This window comes from Rhyacophila brunnea, unplaced genomic scaffold (assembly GCF_057557595.1).
Source record: "Rhyacophila brunnea isolate RB1 unplaced genomic scaffold, BYU_Rbru_1.0 scaffold_13, whole genome shotgun sequence".
NCBI classification, from domain to species: domain Eukaryota; kingdom Metazoa; phylum Arthropoda; class Insecta; order Trichoptera; family Rhyacophilidae; genus Rhyacophila; species Rhyacophila brunnea.
This window is the reverse complement of record NW_028232785.1, coordinates 40,489,954-40,514,254: the sequence shown is the minus strand read 5'-3', so window position 1 is coordinate 40,514,254 and position 24,301 is coordinate 40,489,954. Positions and strand designations below refer to the sequence as shown.

The following is a 24,301-nucleotide window of genomic DNA, read 5'->3' as shown; positions in this document are numbered from 1 at the left end:
TTGGTTAGTTTTTTAAAATTCATTAAGACCTTCCTAAACCAAACCATAATCATTATAAAATATTCTTCTATCTATTAAATATCTAAAATTATGTATGACTTCTAATGGCATAATTTTAGATAAATGAATATTTTTTGACTATTATCTATTACTTGGTAGGTTACTACGTAGGCTTTAGTTGAATTTTACAACGTTTTTCTTAGCTCGTATTCTTATTTGTCCGGTGGTTCTTTCTCCGGTACAAATCTTGCAATCGATTTTTAACTAACTTCCTGACTAGCTAGACATTTGAAACTTTTAGAATATATCAGAAGACGATGCCAATGCATTTTTTTAATACTTTTAGCCATCTTTAAGTAGAATTGAATTCATTTTCAGTTAATTCTGTTTTGTATGAAAAGTTATTTCGACACCATTATTGGTTGCTAGGGGTCTGGGGTCCTAGCAACTAACTTATTAATATATATGTGCGTTACTATGGAAATCAATATGAGTGTCAAAATGACATTTCTGTATTATTTCTATCAGTACAGTCAAGTTTATATGACTTAACAGAAAATTTAAAAACGTTGTATATAAAAAGTTATTTTTATCTTGTAATATCGATGGCCGCGTGGCTTAAGGGCCGGTCTATAGTGTCGAGGGTCCCAGGTTCGAATCCTGGGTCTGGCAAGTACACAAATTGTTTTTCAATTTGTGTATGAGTCAGAGTATGGACCTAATAGGTTGAGCAAGTGGCTGACATCCATTTCTCGTAAAAATAAAATCTGTTAGAGGCCCATATGATCCTATTAGGATCGGTCATGGTCAAAAGAAGAAGAAAATTATTAAACATTATCTATACATTGTAGTTTTAGTTGAATGACATGATACGTTTGACTATTTATGTCCAATTCTAACAGCCTACCTCCACCCTTTGCTACACATATTATTTGCAGTATTTCGGCTTGCTAACTGACATCCCCTCATCCGCATTAGTCCGTTATATCAAGGTTCTACTGTATTTATATACAGTCGACCTCAGTTATTACGATCTCGGACATAGCGAGATCTCGGATGTAATGAGGAAACATTCGTTGACATTTGGTGTATGATTTTCTCCATACGTTTATTCACCGTTATAACGAGCAACTTATCGGATATACCGAGCTAAAATACTGTTAATGTGTCAATCGTTTAAAAACATTTCGACCCTAAGCAATAAAATCCGATCGGACAGGATGCCGCCGGGGACGGATTCATATTATCAAATATATATATTTTTTTTTTACATACCGTGAACCAATGACATTAATATGGACGAATCATCTGGGAATAAAAATGACACTCACTTTTTTGTCGGGTCTGCCGAATGGCATAATCTGTTCTAACGCCATTACAATAAAGGTGATATTGCTATAAATTCCTGATGCTTTTAGTCGGGTCTGCCGAACGGGTTCGCTCAAATGAACATTGACACCAGAAACACTATTCTAACGCCATTACAATAAAGGTGATATTGCTATAAATTCCCGATGTGTGATATCGCATAATGGTAATTGCGTGACGTCTACCTATACATGTGCGAATGTCACTGTGCGTGAATTTAATTGCTAGCTACTGTATTGAGTGCGTTGTCCATTAATAATGTCATTGCCGTGAACATTACAAATTACAAATTTAAGACGTTCACATCATAACATTTAAAAACAAAAAAACAGTGTAAAGAAGAAATAAATATATGCAGTATCACAAAAACAGTATGAAAAGTTAAGTAAAAGGTATAAAATTATAAAAAAAAAATATATAAATTATAAAGCATGGAAACACACCGAATGAGCTAAGTGGACCCTATTTTAAGAATTTATAAAACAACGTCCACCTATACTCATCCTCACGTAGATGGAATATATCAACATCCGAAGCGATTTGATTGATCAGAGTTATTGCCCTCCCAATTGGCATCACCAATGGCAGGTTAGTTCTGCTCCTCGGGAGAACAAACATCTAATGCTCCCGATTTCTAAGATAATTATCAGGGATACACAAGTCAATACTACCAAGAATGGCAGAGTTCTCATTTACACCACGTATAAGTCGTTTATGACACTAGTTAGGTGTCTAATGGTTGTTTTCGCCGACAATAATGAAATGGGTTGAAACATGGTTTAAAAATTCAAGGTTTGTGAAGTCCGTAGGTACCTACCAGCGTTCATTACAGTAAACAACTTATTTTATAGTTTATGAAGGCCATGCTTGTTTCGGGGATTTTTACGATGGTTTTCAGATTTTTTATTTTCGACTTTTTTTTGATATGTGACCACTCGTTTAAAAATACCTATTATATTAACACCTCCGGTGGCACGAGGACGGGATCGTAGCTTTACTCGGTTGGCAAACCTCGTCTTTAGTTTGGCTAGCTCAGTTATGTGCGTCCGGAGTGGTGTTAAAATTAGTCTTCTCGGGATAATGAGTGGTATAAATGATTCAACGCCCACGGTTGCCGCGCGGCTTAAGCGTTGGACTATAACGCCGTGGGTCCCAGGTTCGAATCCTGGGCCTGGCAAGTACACATATTGTTTTTCAATTTGTGTGTGTCAGGGTATGGACCTAATAGGTTGAGCAAGTGGCTGACATCCATTTCTTGTAAAAAAAAAAAATCTGTCAATATAAACCTCTACTCTGTGAAGGCCCATATGATCCTATTAGGATCGGACATGGTCGAAAGAATAAATGATATCCCTTGGTGTTATATTGACGTTTATTTGCATATATTATAGTTTTTACAATAAGTTACAATTGTTCTATGATACTATTTCGTATTTAAATTGTTCAAGTTGGTAGCTCAGAGCTTTTCGGTTATCCTGTTCGACGCTAACTGCCTCGCTCTGGGGTTCTCTTTCAAAATTCTTCCGAACCCACGTCGACTCACGAAAGAACTCCCGTGATTGACCAAATCAGATTGGATGATCTTTTGATTTGGCGAATCAGCCCGCGCGCGACGAGTAAAGCATTGTGCAATGCGCGGCCGAATTATAATATTTGAATTCTTATTACTAGTACATATTTTTTTTTATTTAGTCTTTAAATTATCGCTTTTGTCCATCATCATTTACACTTTAAGATTTATCTTTATTGCACCTTCGCCCAGTATGTGATTTTCACACACCGGACGAAGGCCTTTACCTATGAATAAGACATTTAAGTAGTTGAGCAAGGAATCAGATTAGATGTTTTATGAAGCCGTTTCTAGAGGTTAGGGTTACATTTCGGCTTATAATTATTAAATCATTCTTTCACACCGGGAGAAGCCCGCCTGTCACAAGGATGTGTCTCTCTGATATAACGAGTACCGCTTATAACGAGCAAATTCAGTCGGTCCCATCTTCCTCGTAATAACCAAGTTCGACTGTATTTACTAATGAATGTTTAAAAACACTAGATGCAGCGCACAAATGCGGCATACCACGCTGCGTCGGAAACTACAAGCGCGGGCCGAAAGTCCACACCTTCTCCTTGCCGAGGAACGAAGAGTTGAAATGGAAATGGATAAAAGCCATTCAACATCTTAATATGGGGATCCACAAGAACACCAAGGTATTTTAATGGAACGTTTAATAGCCCTTTTGATGTCGTGTCGTTTACCTTTCCGTTGATATTGTCGATGGTATCTGCTACAACCCATCACTATCTACTAGTGGCGAAGGGTGGAAGTAGGTTGTTGATATCCGACATAGTAGTGCATACTAAACTTTACGAATACACAAGTATTCATAGGTATACTCGAAAGTGTGGAGTGTCTGGATAAGAGGAATGTTAAGGTGTAGGCGGGGTAAATGTGGATGTCATTGGCGCCTGATAGATTTTTTCACCCCGCCGTCTTAAAAAAACAATATAATTGTTATGGATACATTTTTGAAATGGACCCCCCCCATACCGTACTCTTGCTGTCAGTCGCGGCCAATGACATTAATATGGACGAAGCATCTAGAAAATAAAATGACACTCACTTTGTGTCGGGTCTGCCGGATGGCGAAATTCATATTTTAATATCGGTATCCTACGCTCAAATGAACATTCTGCTTGCAAGCGGTCTGGCGACACCGCTGGGTCTGCCCATACAAAATTTATGACTGTCAGGTTTCGACTCCACCGTTATTATTGTGTTACAAAATGCCTATGTGCCTAGTTAAAAATTATAAAAAAATCTACTAAACACCCCAAGAAAGATGGGATATCACTTTTCATGTGTTAGTATTATTTATTATTTATAAAATGCCATTTTAAGATATTGATGAATGTTTATTCAATGCAATTGAATGACAGAAACCATTGGACAGTCGCCTGCGATGCGCTGGGCTCACTTGCGTCTAATCTCCGAGAAGTCGTAAGTAACCGAGAATCTGTTTCTAACGCAATGAGTCATGACACTAATACGCCATTAGAATAAAGGTTATATTACTATAAACTCTCGAAGCTTGTATCGCATAATGGAAACGGATACGTCATATGGTCACGTGACATCTACCTATACATCTATGAATGACTTTCATGCACAATTTCTCGTGCGCGGTATGAAGTGAGTTGTCCATTTAATATGTCATTGGTCGCGGCACTACAATTCTCTGCGTGACATTAGGATTGACTAACAGAAAATTATTAAATGAAACACATATTCTCAAAACATAATATTACAGTACCCTCTCAGTAATCGGCCACCGCAAAAACCAGACAAGTGTCCGATTAGTGAAAGCGGCGGATTATAGTGTATACATTCAAAATATATGGTAAAAATTAAAACAGGTATTTCGTAAAGATAGTTTTTTTGAGAAATTTGTACTAGCAAATTATGGCTTTATTTAAGGGCGGACGTGCTTAGCGTGGGTCAAAATGGAGCTTTTATTCTATTTTCAAAGCATGATCCTGGACATTCCTTAAACGTTGTAGATAATCTATTTGCATAACTTTGAAGCTTTATTATCCTTTATATTTATTTTAAACATTTGGTGACCGCATAAAGTATTTTTATTAGTTTATAGTTTGTCAATTTATGGCTACGGCCGTATGTTGTAGCTTAACCACTGGGGAATGCCAAAAGAAATGGCGTATTTCAAAAAAACACTACCTTATTCTTAGTTCAATAATTATTATAAAGCAATCATTATTCGTAGGATGTTTATCACACTTGAATGGTCAAAGACATAGCTTATAATTAGTATCTTTAGAATTATCTTCAAATGTGTTAATCTTGCCCATTTTTTGAATAATAAAATGCCTAATTCTTGTCAAATTTGGGATCACAGAGGTTATCAATATAATTTTTTATCGTAAATATTTCACTATAATAATGTCGACATAAATTATACTGATGGTTTTATAAATGCGTTTAAAAATTAATAAACGTAAAAAATCTTAACACCACTGCACATTTATGTACTGAAATATGACTATATTCTAAAACATTAGAGCAAGAGGTTTAAAAGAATACTGTTTTATGTAATAAAAATACTTTATGCAGTCATCAAATGTTTGAAATAAATATAAAGGATAATAAGGCTTCAAAATTATATAAATAGATTATCTACAACGTTTAAGGAATGTCCAGGATCATGCTTTTAAAATAGAATAAAAGCTCCATTTTGACCTACGCTGAGCATGTCCCCCCTTAAGTATAATCAAAATCAAGTATTTACAAATTTATAAACTAAGTTTATTAACTAAATAATAAACAGTATGTAAATCATTTGATGTAACCAGTTGTTCAGTGAGGCAGGTGTTCTTGAATGGCTTAGGATTTTTGGCTTTCCCTTTGATCAAAAGCTTCAGTTTGTGTGTCCCGGTTACATTGGAGCACGGTATAATTGTGACGCGGTCCTTGGGCACTTTCCTCCCTGGTACATTACTTTCTTCGTGATGAACGTACGTTTTACCAAGGAGAAGTTTCCAAAATAAACCCGTCTGCGTTGTATACTTTTACACGGCGGACTACTGAATTTGACAATCGAATACCGGCGAATTATAAAGCTTGATTTAGTGTTTTCAACTAGTATAAATAACGGCGGATTATAGTAGTTGTCGGATAATCGAGCGGCGGATTACTGAGCGTGTACTGTAGTTATATAGTGGGTACAACAGTAATATGAATATATTAATTCCTCTTCTAAACCAGTGATTCCCAACTGGGTTCCAAGAAGCATAGACATTCAAAGGCAAACTGTCATCCGTAGACATACTCTAAATGTCAATGGCAAGGGGTGGAGATAGGCTGCTCACACTAAACTTTGTCATTCAAACTTATTTGTTTTCATTGAACTAAGAAAACAATTTGCAGATGGTGCTGGGTAGTTTTTAAAATTCAATTAAACCCTGCGTAAACCAAACCGTAATAGTTTAGGTATGCTATGGGACGATCGAACAAAAATAATACACACTTTTTCAGTCGTACTTATTTGTTTTCATTGAATTAAAAATACATATCACAGATGGTGTTGGTTAGTTTTTTTAAATTCAATTAAACCCTGCCAAATCAAACCAGAATCGATAAAAATATTCGGTACAGTTCGGTTATGAGGAATACAGCGGAAAACACATTTTGAAAATACCCGATATACTGGATTATTTGTTAGTTTAGGTTAGGTTTGGTTAGGTTAACCTAACAAATAATCCACTATATCGGGTATTTTCAAAATGTGTTTTCCGCTGTATTCCTCATAACCGAACTGTACCAAATATTCTACTATCTATAAAATATCTAAAATGAAACATAATTATATGGTTTAATGACATAAATTTACATATTTTATAAATAAATGAATATTACGGGTTAAATTATAAATTGTTATGGAACATTTTCAAAGATGATAGTAACACCTCCGAAAGCACGAGGACGGGTTCGTGGCCTTTCTCAGGTTACAAACCTCGTCTTCTTCGGCTAGCTCAGTAATGATGTCCGGAGTGGTGTTAAAATTTGTTTTTCTCTTCGGGATGTTAGGTGTAGGGTAAATGATCTTCCACGGCGCTACATCCCGGGATGGGATTTGGCCTCCTCCACAACCGCTCTCCACTCACTCCGGTCTCTCGCCACACTTCTCCAGGTACCGGGTCTTCCTATATGAAGCCAGTCCACTTATACAGCGTCAGCCCATCTCCTTCTTGGACGGCCTCTGGGTCTCTTCCGTTGGGGTAGCCACTTCGTCATGATCCTTGGCGCTCTAGCTTCAGGCATTCTATCCACATGTCCCGCCCATCGTAGTCTTTGGGACTTACAGTACCTTATGACTGTTTACTGTTCAATCAGCTCTTCCAACTCGTGGTTCATGTTTATTCTGAAATTCCCATTTTCCAACGTGGGTCCAAAGATTTTGTGGTGTATTTTGCGCTCGAAGACAGCTAATTTGTTTTCCTCGTTTTGAGTTAAGCACCAAGTCTCAGCCGTAAGTGACCACTGGCCTTATAATTGTTTTATATATTAGAAGTTTACTTCTTCGGCCTAGAATTTTCGACCCCACCAGTCGCTTGCAGGCATGCCAGCATTTTTATCTCCTCTGCTGTCTTATTTTGGGTATTTAGGCTGGATCCGAGATACGTGAACTTGTCCACCCCTTCATATGCATGCTGTCCTATGTCTATATTCTACAGCGGTACCTGATCGCGTGTGCTGACCATATACTTAGTTTTTGACTGGTAGGGTAAATGGTAGGGTAAATGATACCCCTTGTTAATTTTATAGAAGTTTATTTGCGTTTTTAATTAAATTTTAAGTGAGTCACGCAGAACCTTCTAGTTCCCAAGCTCTTTGGACGCTCACTAACTTTTCTCTCGGGGTTCCCGTTTTTAAAATTCCTCCAAACCCACGCCGACTCACCAAAGAACTCTCGTCATTGGCCAAATCCGATGATCTTTGGATTCGGCGAATCACAAGACAGACCTTGGCGCCGGCGCGCGAAGATTTTACCGTTGCGCAATGCGCGGCAAACATTTACAACATTTGAATTCTTATTTATATATTTTATTTAGTCTTAAAATTATCTCTTTCATCCATCATCATTTACACTTCAAAATTTATCTTAATTACACCTCCGCCCAGTATGTGATTTTCACCCACCGGACGACCTTTACCTATGAATAAAATATTTACGTAGTTGAGCAAGGAATCAAATTAGATGTTTTATGAAGCCGTTTCTAGAGGTTAGGGTTACGTTTCGGCTTATAATTATTAAATGATTCTTTCACACCGGGAGAAGCCCGCCTGTAACAGGGATGTGTCAATAAGTAATATATTTTGAGCGTATGTTACGTTTATAAATGTTTAGGAAAATACATAATTCAAACTAATTGCTTATTTATAAACTAATTATAACAAACCAATTGAGCTTGCTTTTGAAATTTCATCGATTTAGTGTACCTATTCTTCTTCTTCCATGGCGCTATAGCCCTGGCCTCCTCCAGCCGGAACGGTCCTCCGCACGTCTTTTCCAGTTCCTGATTTTTAGCAGTAGGTTGGCATCTTTTGTAATGTTATCACCCCATCGTGTGCGTGGCTTTCTCACTGGCCTTTTCCCTCAAGGTTTCCTTCAAGGATCTTCTTCGGTATCCGTGACTCAGGCATGCGCTGGACATGGCCTGCCCAGTTTAGCCGCTAGAGTTTTGAATCTTGGTATAAGCGGTATACTTCTGTGTTGTACCTAATTCTCGACTCCCCACCATCATTCATGGGTCCGTATATCCGCCTCAGTATCTTTCTCTCAAAGCAGTCCACCATTTCAGCTGCTTTCATATTTAGCGTCCATGACTCGCACCCGTATGCAACGACTGTGCGTATGACGGTTTTATAGAGCCGGGTCTTAGTTTTTCTGTGGTCATTCCTGGATTAGAATATGGGCAGGAATGAGAAAACAGCGACACCAGACACCAACACAAATTTTGTCATTAACAGCGAACCAATCGAATGTGTGACCCATTATAAATATTTAGGTACATGGGTCAATGAGAAATGGGACCAGTCTCAGGAAATAAAAACTAGAATTGAGATCGCAAGGAGCGCCTTTCTCAAAATGAGACGCCTCCTTAGCAATTGAGATCTTAACCTAGGTCTGAGACTGCGAATGGTACGTTGTTATGTGCTCTCGATTCTTTTCTATGGTATGGAAGTATGGACGCTAAACCAAGAGATGTCACGGAGCTTTCGAGAAGTGGCTGTATAGACGCATCCTCAAAATTCCTTGGACTGACCGAGTGACAAATGTTGAAGTTCTCAATCGAATGGGGTAAGACCGAGACGTTCTACGTAGTATCAAAACCAGGAAACTACAATACCTCGGCCACATTATGAGGGGACAAAAATACAGCATTCCCCAACTTGTCATTCAAGGAAAGATCAATGGTAAGCGTAGCAGAGGACGGCGCCGCATTTCGTGGCTTAAGAACCTCCGTGATTGGTACGAGTGCAGCTCCACCGAACTGTTCCGGGTAGCAAACGACAAAGATAAGGTCGCCTTGATGGTGGCCGACCTCCGCTAGGGGATGGCACAATAAGAAGAAGAAGAAGCAATGAGAAGTACGATTTATTTGCAGTTGTTATTCGGGCTTTTATTTTTTCCAGTTCCCTTTTGTAATATTGGAACCCAGGTATGTGAACCGGTTGACAACCTCAAATTGATGGTTTCCAAAACTGGAACTTTGGCCCAGCCTACTCTGATTTTTTCGGCTTTGTACCATGACTTTAGTTTTGTTTTCATTTACTCTTAAGCCAATCTCTAGTGCGGCCTTTTGGAGGTGGTCAAATTCTTTCTTCACAATCCGTATGGATCTGCCCATCATGTTGAGGTCGTCTGCGTACTAATCTACTACGTCTAGTGTACCTATTCATCAGTGGCGAAGGGTGACTTTTGGAAAGAGGTAGGCTGTGGAGATCTGATAAAAAGAGCACACTTGTCAGGTATACTTACGAGAATAGTACAATATTTACTACTAATGAATAGGTACACACTAATAAATGACAACGACACACTAATTCAATGAAACTTCAAAAACTCATTGACGACATAAAAATGAGCGGTGTGTTTAAATTACGTATTTTTCAAAACATGTATACCCATCAAAAATCATTAGATAAATTTATTTTTTATTTTTGAAAACAATCTATACTTACTTATTTATTAATATTCGATTAAACGCCGTTGAAATTATTTTTTTAATTATCTAATTATTAATGATTTTGGACAAAGTGCGCAGTCGTGACAACAATATTATGCGCGAATGTTTTAGGCTCTGCGATAGGAGCTTACCTTATTTCGTACAAATCAGTAGACTTGCTGAGGTTACGAGACGTAAAGTCCATACGAAAAAAATTCAGAATTATTTCACACATAATCGGAAATTTATTTACGTCGAGACGTCGCGGCCTTTATTATTTAATTTACGGCGCGCTGTGGTATATTTTTTAATACCTTTGCAGATTGTTTTGTAAACTGTGTAATACTGTAATACATTCCTACATATACAACGTCTCTCGTTGGCAAAATAAATTATTTTTATATAACATAAAATAATGAAGTGATTAAGTATATAAATATATCAATATGCAATTAAAAAATTTGGATTATTTTCTTATTTCCCGTAAATATATCTGACAAGCGTGGTTACTCCCACAGCCTACCTCTTTCCAAAAGTCACCCTTCGCCACTGCTGCCGCCCCCAAGCGACGCTCAATCTGACTACCCCCACGGGATGTTAATGCTAATTCCACCAAGTACCTTCAGTCGATAGTATTAATATTACAAGTCTATTTTATCTGTTGCCCAGATCTGCGAGCTGCATTTTAAAGGTGAAGATATCGTGCGGGAGTATATGGGGCTGAACAGCGGAAATGAGAAAATATTCATGCCACTGAGGATTATCAAGTTGCGGGGTGGCACCGTGCCGAGCGTCTTCCCTGAGGCCCCCAACCAAGTCTTCATTGTGCCACTTTTACCAGCGGTAAGTGAATCTGATTGATCTACTATAATCAGGAGCTGATTTAAGCGTCGATGACATTGAGCTACTTTAGAAGCTATAAGCTGGCGAATTTGCAATCAGCTTGTAAACTCGTCCAGTGGTCATCATCGAACTAGCTAACAAGCAGATTGTAAACAATCTACCTAGAAAAGTTGAAAGCCGGACTACTTTACTCGCTACTCGCTGGCCGATCTGCTTCTGCGCAGTAGAGTAATAGTGTCGAACCAGCCGGTAAAAAAACTGATACTTAATACGTCCTGTGAAATAGTACCAAAAGTGACAGTTTCAACTCGTTAGTTTGTTGGCTTCTGAGAGAGTGGAAAGTTTTGTGTGTCATCATCACAATCGCACTAGCTGACTCGCCCGCTTTTAAACTCGCCGAATGGCAGCTTGTAGAGTAGCTCAATGTCATCGACGCTTTACCAGTGAATGCGCACAAAAGTATAGCCCCCGTGCTGACAAGGACTCCCGAATTAAAAAAAAATCAATTAACATTTAATATTATTTGAATCGTTTAAAAAAAATCCCAGACGTGATTGGACATTGCAAAAATAATAGCTTTGCTGTACCCATATAATATGTTCTTTTTTAATGAATATCACAGTAGTCTTCATACGATTTTAACTTTGTTGAATGCAGACCTCGCCATGCCCTCGAAGACTCGACTACGGAATATAGCAGCGATCTATATGCGATTATTATTCCTTTCATAATTAACGAATTTGTTATTGGACTTCCAAGGCATATGTTCCATGTCCATTCCTCATTCAGAGCATATGGACTTTGCACAGCACCTCCAAGAATTCCAGTCTTGCAGCATTCCAGATCATGCTTTTCGTAACTCCGCCGTATACACTTCGTAGATAGTATTTAGTGGCCTTCCGACATGCCGGAATTCGGTTGGTTTGAAGAACAGAATAGCGAGATTGTCTCCTCACTCATAAGTCTTCTTTCAGTCATGCCGGTATTCCATAGCTCTGCCGTATACCCATTGGATGGTATTTAGCAATGACATTATTAATGGATAACTCACTCAATACAGTAGCTAGCAAGTGAATTCGCGGATAGCGATATTCGCACATGTATAGCTAGACGTCACGCATCGGGAATTTATAGCAATATCACCTTTATTGTAATGGCGTTAGAACAGATTATGCCATTCGGCAGACCCGACATAAAAGTGAGTGTCATTTTTTTTCCCAGATGGTTCGTCCATATTAGTGACCTTTCAGGACGCTGGAATATTGTTGTCTTGAAGAAATGACTACCATACTACTGAAATACTATCTCCTAAGTGTATATGGCGAACCTGGCATGACGCAAGAAGACTGGCTAGCGACAAGGATTCTTGGAGGCACCGTGTATTATCCATAATAAGCTCCATCTAAGGAGTGAACATGGTCAAAGAAAGAAGAGTCAGTGAGCAATGCTGGAATTCCATTTAGATATATATGTACAAACGTTTCGTCCTTGAATGACAGACGTGTCTAAAACTAGAGATGAAAGCAAAAAGATTAACCTCTATCGCATGCGCTAGCCACACATATAACTAATTATTTCTTTTTTTAAATTCCTAGCATGAAATTGAACCGGTTTTGCAACCCATGAAGAGTGAACCGGATCCTCTGGAAGCCTCCGAGGTGACTGAATACGAGCCAGACATCTTTCCCTTCTGCACCATAGATGAAGAAGATGTAGATGATTATTGCAAAAAGGAAGAGCCAGAGATGATAATTGAATACGTGATGGAAGAAGATGACAATTCATTGGTAATTTAATTAATGAATTAGTTAGGCTAAGGCCACATAGGTAGGTACCTTGCTTGGTGGCTACGTGCTTGGTGACATATCCCAGCGAACGGACGCACACAATACTATCGCAATGGCCACACTGCACGCTTTGTGCCTCGCTACGTGATTATAGTCACCTAGTGAGTCTCCCGTCGAACAAACGTGTTGGTTAATTTTATTGTGTCACCTAGTGATTTTGCAAGATGGCAGATGTTTCTTCAGTATGACAAATGTCAAACACCGTATATTTTGAGGTTATGAATAATGACGCATGGGATGAATTGACATTATGCACCCAACAAGTTCAAATTTGAAACTTTCGAAATTTTAAACTTAAATTCACTGTGAGAAATAGCTTTCTGGTTAGTTTTGAGAGTGACCACCGCCATCTTTAGAGAGCGCTCCCAAATGTCAAATGAATTTGTACGTAAGCATGTAGCGTGCAATGTGGCAATAGTGTTTTTAGTAGACAAGCATAGCACCTAGCTCAGCACTAGCGAAGCACCCACTTATGTGACCGAAGCCTTAGGCTTCATAACTAGGCTTAATCGTTGTCTATATTGGAGCAGTGTTGTTGACTTTCTGTTGGATTTGAACACAAAGAATAACAATGAAAATTTAGACAGTGCATTTAGCACAAAGAATTTGGACACTTAAGGACTCTCAGAGTCTTAAGTTGTGATTAAATTGAGATGCATGTCACGTACTGTCACGGCGACAAATTTAGTCTATGGTTTCGTCATTTTGCAGAATATTTTGAACAATCACTATCTCTATAAACTCTATGATGGAGAGTGCCAACTCTAATGTATTAGTATTTAGAATTATTATTCATTATTCATGCTAATTTCAATTAATTTTAACAGTTTCTACGTGTGCGTACGTTAAAATTATTTGCGATATTACATCCATAGATAATACTTTGAACAGAACCCAACCTGCAGACCATAGATAATAGGCAGCATGTTTATAGAAAATACATACAGACCTACAAACTTATCTAAAGAGTGGATAGGGGATCCACAGTCAAAAATTACCCGATCAAAACTCGCAACTGGACAGAATCTGACATACGAATGACGTTATCAAAATGGCGTCCATATGGTAGTTCGTAGTTCCATTTTTGACTATTCTTTAGATAAGTTTGTAGGACTGTACTTAGTGCCAACCGCTAAAAACAAAAAAAACACGCAATTTTGACAGGAGTCGAAAATGTATAGGCATGTAGAAAATGGTAAAAAATGTTCATTGAGTCATGCAGGTGTCGATGCGGTGCAGTACAACGTGAGGTGACCTCATTGTTGTTCTGGTGACTTTGGCAGATTTTGCTAACTGACAATGTTCACCAAGAAAAATGACGTTACACACTTTCTTCCCATAGCGGCAGCTTACTGTGACGTCACGTGATAGTACGCAACGTGCAGTATAATATAATCACAATTTTTTACGCATACCCTATACGACAAGTAAATGTCGATTACCATAATTTTTAGCACCGATTACATTGGGTGGTGGCGCTTTTCGCAAGTGGACTGTAATTTTGAGGATGATGTGGATTCCGGATCTAGGGGTGGGGGCGATTTAACATGATGCCAGACACTGATATCTTTAATGATGTTGATGATGGCTCTATAATCTGCTTGTACTATCACTCGCGCGGTATTGTTTGTTTAAGGTTACCCGGTGCGCGGCACTTGACGGTACACAGTTTATGGATGACATAATATGGGGTTGATGAATGATTATGATAAGGTGTATGATTGATGGACGCGACGTTCACTCAAATCGTAACAGACTTAGTGCAACTAAGGTCAGCCAGATACTTTTGAGGCACTCGACCGCTCGTGCAACGATGGCTAATCTATCATGGAGTCTGCAACACAACCGCTTACTTGATGTCATTCGAGCTAACTCCATGTTATTTGCATCACGGTCTACAATGACCCGTAATTGCTAATTGTCTGGTCTTGTGACAATAATACTGGGATTTGAGGGAGGTGGGAGGTAAGGATTACGGCCACCACAATTCGGTGCAACCATTGGTTATACAAAAAATTATAGTTATCATGTCACGGTAAATGTAAACCTTTTCTATGCCTCATGATATTATGTACTATGGCAGTATCTGACAGGCCGAAGATTTTTAACGACACACGTTGAATGTAGAGCAAAGCTCTTACTACAATCGCTGTAATACGGGTAATTTGTTGCTTAGTATTTCATACTTATTCAAACAGATGTCACTGTGTGTTTAATTTTTTAGATTATGCAAATCAATTGACAGTGGCTAGTAATTTAAATTTAGAGTCGGACGAGATAGCTCGCGAAATTTGTATGGCCTCATACCATGTTTTCTTCGTAGTGGCATTTTTCTAGGTATCCGCTCAATTATCGCTTAGTAAGGAGTCTGTCGATGGTACCCGTTGTTCCTATATGCTACACCCAACGAGAAAACATAAAAAAAAAGAATTGAAGTAGGTTATTATTATTTTTAATTTTTTGCAGCCTGACTACACACTGGAGGTGGAAATAAACACAGAAATGAACCCCGAAAAAGTGTTAAAATACGGGGAATTATTTTCCCACGGCGGCGACACTGGAGAGAGTGGGGAATACTCGACCGCGGTGATACACGATCATACCTACGCCTTGGTGAGTCGTTTCTTGTAATTTATTCATTCACTCGTATGGCGTGGAAATATCTAGTGACTGATACAAAACGCGGAAGCTAACATATTTTTATTTCTTCCTTCGGCCACAACATATCGTCAGTGTTTTGTAAAAAGGGCGTATTAACCAAAATGCTATTTTACAGGAAGAGGGTTTTTAACTTTTGAGATTTATTTATTGATTACTTGTAGATGATTATAAATGTCTTTTATAATAAATTGTTTATAATAAAGGTGGTCAGAAAATAAACAACTTAAGATTCGCAGGCGATACCACACTAATCGCTGCTGATGAAAGAAAACTCACAGAGCTGCTACGCCGGTTAGAGGAAGAGAGTCGCAATTACGGCCTACTTAGTAATAGGAATAAGTTAATGGTTGTTGATCGGGCTAACCTTCTACCAACAGCAAGTACACTCTAAAACCTCGAAACAATCAACGAGTTTGTATATCTGGGATCGACCATCAGTGGAAAGGGCGGATGCGAAGCGAAACATCTTACCGCCATATGGAAGGATCGGGGAATTTCGATTGCCACAAAATTGATGCTTGTGCAAACATTAGTGTTCTCTATATTTTTATACGGAGTCAAGTCATGGACCCTGATGGCAAGGGAGCGGAAGGCAATCAATGCCTTTGAGATGTGTTGGCGCCGAATGCTTCGTATTTCTTGAACGGAACACAGGACGAATTAGTTAATCATCCAAAGACTGCAGATAAAGGAACGGCTCTCAACAATATGTCTAAGACGCATTCTGCAGTTTTTTGGACATATTGTCCGGCGTGAACCAGACATCCTGGAGAGACTGATGGTTTTGGGTGGCCTCCAGCGAAGGCGAAGCAAAGGAAGAGCGCCTGCGCGCTGGAGCGACTAAGTAAAAGAGCTGACTGGGGGCACCATTAATAATTGAGCGTAGTTATATGCAAAGCAGCCATTCCACAACAACCTCAATCAGAGATAGAAGCACTTTTATAATATAAAGTGTGTTTCTTTAAATCCACAAAGCCCGTGTATACTGTTTATACAATTTGAATGATATATATTATATTGATTTTGTGTAACTTTTCAAAAGATAAAAGCATAAAATTATGAAATTATGGCGTTTTAGCAGTCCAGGCTGTTTTGTGCAAAACCGTTTTTTTAGAATGTTCATTCTTGAATGCAGCCAACTCTTATTTTTGTGAGAAAAATCGTTATTTTTGCATCTATTTTCTTTAAAAAAAACCTTCTAAGTTACTCAAGTATTATGGGAATTTCATAGTTCTGAAAATAATTCTAAAAACTTGTAAATTATACATTAATATTTACCTGCCTGGCACTATTTTTTATATGAAAAATCTATATATTAAATTATATTATATATTTCATATATAATAAAATGAAAAACATATAATGTAATTGAAAAAATAATTTTTATTAATTGAATGTAGAAAAACACACCTAACACAGTTAGGATTTAATGATTAGGTACATAATATAATCATATGGTTGCTTTATGCAATTCGAAAATGGCATATTTTTAAAACGCATTTATATGACATTTTTGTATGACAGCAGCTTGGTTGCTTTATGCAGATCGAAAAAGTCGTATTCTGCTATTTGTAAAATCTTTAAAACGCATTTATATGAGATTTTTGTATGACGGCAGCTTGGCTGATTTGTGCAGATCATAAAACAAACGTGTGAGATTATGGAAATCACAATAACTCATTTTTATCAAAATTGTGGCTTGGCTGCTTTGTGTATAACTACGCTCAATTCTGCCCTACGAGAAGCGGAAGACCGAGAAGGATGGAAAGTCTTGGTCGCTCAAAGCACGGCAAATTAAAAAGTGGTCACGATCCTGCGCCATGAGTGTACAACCAAGAAAAAGAATATAATATTTTAAAAGGAGTAATATGTCACATTGGCTTTTTATCCGTAACACTAAGTGGATATTCGCCCTACCGATTATTGTTTTTAAGTACTTTCCTGTGGAGGTACATATTCATTTTTCATTAAAGTCTCGAGTTCGCCAAAATGGTTGATTCGCCCTTTTACATAACACCGACGATATACATGCGATATTTAGGGGTTGTCCATGTATGTCGTTATGCCCAAAATAAAAAATCATTTTAAAAAAAATTAAATATTACTAATATAATACCTACTAAACTGACTTGATCATTTTTAGACGGGAGGGTAAAAGATTTTGTGACGATAGAGGAGAGAGAGGTCAAACAATGCTGAAAATTTCATAATGTGATGTCATCTATGGATGACCCCTTACACATAACCAAATACTAATTGAATTCATGTTATTTTTCAGACTTTGACCACGGAAGAGGTGTACGGGCTCGATGTTGACATGCCCTCTGAAGAGTACGATAAATATGGAAGTGGACAAGTATACGGTGGATCCGATGAATGTAATGAATCCGTTCCATCTTCGGAGGGCGCCCTGCAGGCCATAAAGATTGAGGACAATTCGATAACATCGAGAAGTTACGATTTAAACAATCAAAACTGTAATGAAATTATGAATTATTACGAACAGTTTTGTGACGATGCGGCTGATTTCAAATACAGTCTGTCCGCGGGGGATTCCAAACACCATTTACAAGATGAAGATATCAGCGTGCCTGATTTGAATTGGAATATGGATTACGACGGAGATATTATATATGACACCCGTATTGACGACGCAATTAATATTGTCGAAAGTAATATTAAACGGGAGATTCTTAACGGCACGCACAAAATTGCGGACGTGGTTATGGGCAAAGTAGAACATTTTGAAAAATATTTCGTGTGCGACGTTTGCAGCAACGTTTACGATTGTCGGGATACACGTGATAAACACATGAGATACCACTGCAATAATATTGCACCGATTGACAATAAAAAAATTGCTGATGGTGTCAGAAGCGATAAGAAATCTGTAATTCGTAATTCGAATCGAGGATTAAATAAGAAATCGAATATTGATTGTATTGAAAAGTCGACGAATAAAAGTTTAAATGTTAAAAAACCTAGGAGTAGTCCGATATTAAAATGCGAGGTGAGAATTTTTCAAGAAACGCTTGTTGAAGAGAATGAAACACACGTTGTTCATGCTACAAAATATGAAATAATTGTCACGTTTAAGAGAATGGAAAAAATTTGTAATGATAATAGGCTTGTAAAGAATTCTGCAGCAAATTCGAATTATGATTTAATGCGTCAAAAAAATCTTTCAGATACGAATTGCAAATTAAAGTGTCCGGATGGTTGCCGGCAAATCTTTACCGATATTATAATGTTCAGGCAAACCGGAACGGGTTTCCGGCGGTTTGTTTGCGATAAATGCTTTTATCAATGCAGGCTGACAGGTCATTTGTCGAATAACAAAGTTTTTAACGATGTTATTGAAGATAAGTTCAAATGCGACGTATGCGACTACAAGGCGAAATTTGAAAAGGATTACGAACTGCATAAGTTATCGCACGCCGGCTTGAAAGCGTATAAATGTAAATTGTGTTTTTACTCGACTTGGCATAGCGAAAGATTCGCGTCTCATACGAAGAATCACAAGGAAGTCGTTCTGTTTTCTTGCACGAAATGTCCGTTTACTTGTCGTAAAAAGTATTTTTTGAAAGCGCACAATATGAAGCATACGGGGGAATACACTTTCAAGTGCGACGTTTGTCGGTTTAAAACTAATTCTCACTTGTCGTTAAAGAAACATGCGATTATTCACACGGACGAAAAGCCTTTCCCTTGTCACATGTGCGACGCCAAATTTAACAGATCGAGCAATCTGAAAACACATCTGTTCACGCATAACTCTGAGAAGAGATTCAAATGCGATTTATGCAATTATAAATGTATAGAAATGGCTTCATTAACATCACATAAATCAAAAAAACATGGCTTAGATAACGAACCAAAACCAAAAAAATGTGATATATGTAATTATAAATATAATAATTTGGTTGAGTTAAGTTTGCATTATGATAGTGTACATTCGGATGTAAACATGTTAAATTGTGATGAATGTGATTATTTATGTCCGAAATCGTCTATGATGCGCATTCACAAGTCGACTAAGCATAAATCGCGAAAATCCCAGTGTAAACTATGCGACGTTTGGTGCGTTAATTACAACGCATTGAAACTGCACCGCGTCAAAGTGCACGGGATGGATTACGACTATCACTGCGAGTTCTGCTCGTTCAAGTGCGTGTACAAAAACCAGTTTCAAATTCACCAGATGATGCACACCGGAGAAAAACCGTTGAAATGCGGCGAATGCGGTTACAGAACCACGGCCAAGACTCGGCTGAAGATTCACATGACGAAGCATACGGGAGTGAAGAAATACCTGTGCGATTTTTGCGGTAAGGAGTTCAGGGATCCGAGCAATTTGAGGAATCACAAGTTGGTGCATGACGACTCGAAGCAGTACAGCTGCGATATATGTTCGTTCAAGACGAAATGGCGGTCAAATCTCCGGGAGCACGTTATATCCTTGCACGGCAAAGGGCATTTGTATGAATGCTCCTATTGCGATTTTACTTGTATGTCGAGGAGCGTTTTAAAGAAACATAATGCAAAGTCACATAGACTTGAAAATAAAGGTGCCGATTAAACTAAAGGAGCCTAAAGATATGAAGACATTATAAATGAAAGACTATCGACAGGTTGCATGACAATTCATCTTTGCGTTGATTTTCAAACCAACGTTTTGTGTAATAGCACCTGCCCTGATCCAGATTTCCCTCTAATTAGCGACAGGCAAAACATTGAAAGCTTCAAATACCTGATAAATAGATGGTAATTTGCAGAGAGAGCTCGCTATCCGAATAGGAATGGCTGGAGCAACATTCAACTTGATACGGAGGGTCTGGGACTCACGATTGTACTCGGTCAAAACCAAATGCCGCCTATTCAACGTTTGCATTCTAACGGTGCTGCTTTATGGTAGCGAATCATGACACCTTACGAAGGCTCAAAGCAACCGTATACTGAGCTTCGAAAACAGATGTTTGCGACGGATACTGGGTATGACTTTAGGTGCAACGAGGAGATAAGAGAACGCATCAAGCAGCCTCTCATTATGCTGAGAGTGAAGAGGCGATGCTGCACATGCTGCGGATGCCAGAAGAGAACCTCAACCTGGCTTGCCTGTTCTTCAAGAACCCGGCGTCTCGGAAGGCCGCTAAATACTATCTATAGTGTGTATACAGTGGACCTACAAGATGCTGATTTGATCTGGAATGAAGCAAGAAGACTGGCGAGCGAAAAAGATTCTTGGAGGCGCCTTGTGGTGTCCATATGCTCCAACTAATTGGCGGGTATACTGCCGTACTAAGCACAGAGGCCGTAACTGACGTATTTAGGTATTTTCATGTTTTTAGATATTTAGATTCTGCAGAGTTTTTGTATAAGATCGGCGAATAAATCCAAGCTGTAACTACTATAGTTACGGAGAAATCAAGGGTTTTAATAGCCGTATCTACGGAGTTTGAGAAAAAAACTCGATAAATACTAAGCGATTCGGTTGTAACTATCATTTACTAAGGGATATTAGCCGTATCTGACATATATACGGCTAATATCAATACATAATATTAATAATTATAATGACATAAATCAAATATTTACGGTATGTAAACAAATCTTAAACCAAAATTAACTATTAAAGGCAAATAAAATAAATAAAAAGTTCCCCAGTTTTAGCAGGAAAAATAAAATAATATGAAAGCTCAGATCTCCCACTTGCCTTAAATGCAGATACGGCCTCTATGCTTAGTACGGCAGTATAGGGCCAAAGAAGAAAGATATTCTAACTAGCTAGTTGCTCATTGCACGAACTGTGTAAATGTGGAGGCCCGCATCTGTGTTTGATTTTTATGGCTGAATTCATGAGGAACGTACCTACAGGAGATTGGAGGCTTTCGAGACGTGGCTGTATCGTGAATATATCCTCGTCAACTTGTTTCATGTTTATGAATTTTTTCAGAGTATATTTTAGAGTACCTATTCATTAAATAGACATGAGATACAATAGAACAGTAACGAAGGGTGGAGATAGGCTGTTAAGATCCGACATAAATAATGCACACTAAACTTTGTCAGTTAATTGTATTTGTTTTCATTGAACTAAGACTACAATGTGCAGCGTGTCCGGAAACTTGTACATTTGCAGTTCGCCGTATTACACTTCACTGTGAAATGTTGTATCGGAAATATATTGCCGTATATTAAAGACCGTCTAACCACTTTGAGTCGTATAGTACTGATATAAAATACATGTCTAAATAAAACATGGTTCTTGTCGGTTTACACTTTACAGGAAGCCAGCAGAAAACAAATTTTGCCAAAATCAGCTATGAAAATTTAATTAATGTTCTTTTTTTTTTTTTTTATATTAATAACCATGCCCTTGCTTTTTCGTACAAGGTGGTTAGGTGGGTTAGTTGCATTGATGTGGGGCTAATTAGGTTCCTCCATTTATATCTTCAATTTTCTTTATGGCCAGGATTAAATATTTTGTGTAGTGTTCTTGTGTTGTTCTATTGTTCGTGAGGCTTTTGGAGGTCAATTTCATGATTATGCTGTCTACACCGAGTCCTGAGAGTCCATCGCTCCCTTTCTAGTATAGGGCAGTTGTTGATGACACGCCACACAGTTTGAGATGTGTTGCCGTCACATGGACAACAGTCATCATCCCTCAATTTAAATCTTTTTAGATAAACTCGCACCGCTCCGTGGCCTGTTAGTATCTGTGTGAGTTTGTGCGATATTTTTATGTTCCTGGCATGAGTGATGGCAGAGTTTAAGTTTGGAATAAATTTCTGTGTTATTGATCCTGTGGCGGATGTTGTGTATCTGTGGTTCCATAGCTCTATTGTGTCTTCGTTTAGTTTTTGTTTTGCGTAAAGTGAGGAGGAATTGTGTGTAGGTTAAAGGTCTTTTATCTGTTGTGGCTTGTTTAGCGTATTTATCAGCTTCCTCGTTTCCGGCTATCCCTGTGTGACTTCTTATCTAGAATCTAGGGTTTGTTCCTATCATTCGAACCTGTGTTGATAGTGTTAAAATGTCTCTTACAAGTGGGTGTGTGGATGATGGGTTTTGGAGAGCTACCAGACTGTATTGGCTATCTGAGAATATGTTAACATAGTCGTATCTGTAGATAATATAATGTTCATATTGAATCTTAAGAAAATTGGAGACCGTATAGTATACGGACATTTGTTTCCGATAAGAAAGCTCACGGCGAACTGTGACATGTGACATTGTTTTACTTACAATTTACATGTAACCAATATGTAGATAGTGTTTGTTTGTTTTTTAAAATTCAATTAAACCCTGCCTAATCCAAGCCATAGTATATAGCCAAGCCAATAATATAATCAAAAAATATTCGTTTATCTATAAAATATCTAAAATTATGCACTTTAGATATATTATAGAGGAACTGTTTTTCGGACCCTGCGATTATCTGTATTAACCCAACTCGAGCAAGTCAGCAGCTACGTCTATCTCGGACAGCAGGTGTCCATAGACGGAAGCATGCACGATGAAATTGCTCGAAGAACAAAGCTGGGATGGAGTGCTTTCGGACGTCTGAATAGTATCTTCAAGAGTGACCTACTGATACACCCCTGTTACAGGCGGGCTTCTCCCGGTGTAAAATAATCATTTAGTAGCTCAAGTCGAAACGTAACCCTGACCTCTAGAAACGGCTTCATAAAACATCTAATCTGATTCCTTGCTCAACCACGTAAGTATTTTTTTATTTATAAGTAAGGGCCTTCGTCCGGTGTGTGAAAATCGCATATTGGGCGGAGGTGTAATTAAGATAAATTTAATTTAATTTAAAAAGTATAAATGATGATGGATGAAAGCGATAATTTTAAGACTAAATATAAGTATTTAAATATAATAAATTTTGCCGCGCATTGTGCGTGAAATACTCGCGCGCCGGCGCCAGGGTCAGGCTCGTGATTCGCCGAATCAAAGATCATGCGATAAAATTTGGCCAATCACGAGAGTCGTTTTTGCTGGACGGCGTCGGTACGCGAAGTTTAAAAAAATAAAAAGAAGTTAGTAAGCGTCCACTTTCCGACATATATGGACCTGCGTAACTAATTGTAAAAAAACCTAAACATGTAAAGAAAGTGTAAAATATAAGGAATACCAAGTTACACGAGACAGACGTGGTTTTATTTAATTCCACCCTCAAATATATCGTACTTTTTTTTGTGAATCCGGGGTTCGATGGACACCTGAGCTAGCCGCTGGAACCCCGGGTTTCTCACTACCATTATGTATTAAGTGTAGGGTGTTCAACCAATGTGTGCTACCCTCAACACGAGAGATGTCCAAAGGCTAAGAGTCGCACAGCGAGGCATGGAGAGGTGTATGTTGGGCATCACGCGAAAGGACCGCAAGAGAAACGAATGGTCGGTAGTGGTGTAAATTAAAAAAACAGTTTTTCGGTGGAATTCGGCATAAATATTGTAGCTCTAGACCAGTGGTTCTTAATCGGTGCACCGCTGGCTTGTTGCAAGTGCACCGCGAAAATAATGATAAAAGTAGGAAAATCCGCGAAATAATGAAAACCGATGAAAGATCCAATGTGATTTCGATGTTGCCGAATCTATCGCACGCATTTTCTGTTGGCCTCACAGGTTTTCGTTTCATAAATGAAAACAAAATAGTGGATCAATATCTATGCTGCAAAAGACTCACCGAGCGTACAACATGACAAGATGTTTTTAATTCTATTTCACTTCACTTTCAACAGGCATTTTTAAAAAAACTTTGCATGTCTGTGGAAGCTAAGTACGAATGTTTGCTTTTTCACACTGAAGTTAGATGGTTATCTAGGGGTAAAATTT

The 24,301-nt window shown here is 38.2% G+C and overlaps 1 protein-coding gene across 2 annotated transcripts in view; it reads left to right on the top strand.

Moving 5' to 3' along the window:
* Positions 1 to 21,095, top strand: part of LOC147077521 (uncharacterized) — a 30,624-nt gene extending 9,529 nt beyond the window's left edge. For both annotated transcript variants that reach the window (XM_085940850.1, XM_085940849.1), the window contains exons 4-8: positions 3,422 to 3,576; positions 10,783 to 10,956; positions 12,552 to 12,743; positions 15,270 to 15,416; positions 17,743 to 21,095. In XM_085940850.1, the coding sequence (XP_085796976.1) occupies positions 3,422 to 3,576; positions 10,783 to 10,956; positions 12,552 to 12,743; positions 15,270 to 15,416; positions 17,743 to 20,043 (2,969 nt within the window). In that variant the 3' untranslated portion in view covers positions 20,044 to 21,095. The remainder of the gene's footprint in view (positions 1 to 3,421; positions 3,577 to 10,782; positions 10,957 to 12,551; positions 12,744 to 15,269; positions 15,417 to 17,742) is intronic.
* Positions 21,096 to 24,301: the final 3,206 nt, after the last annotated feature.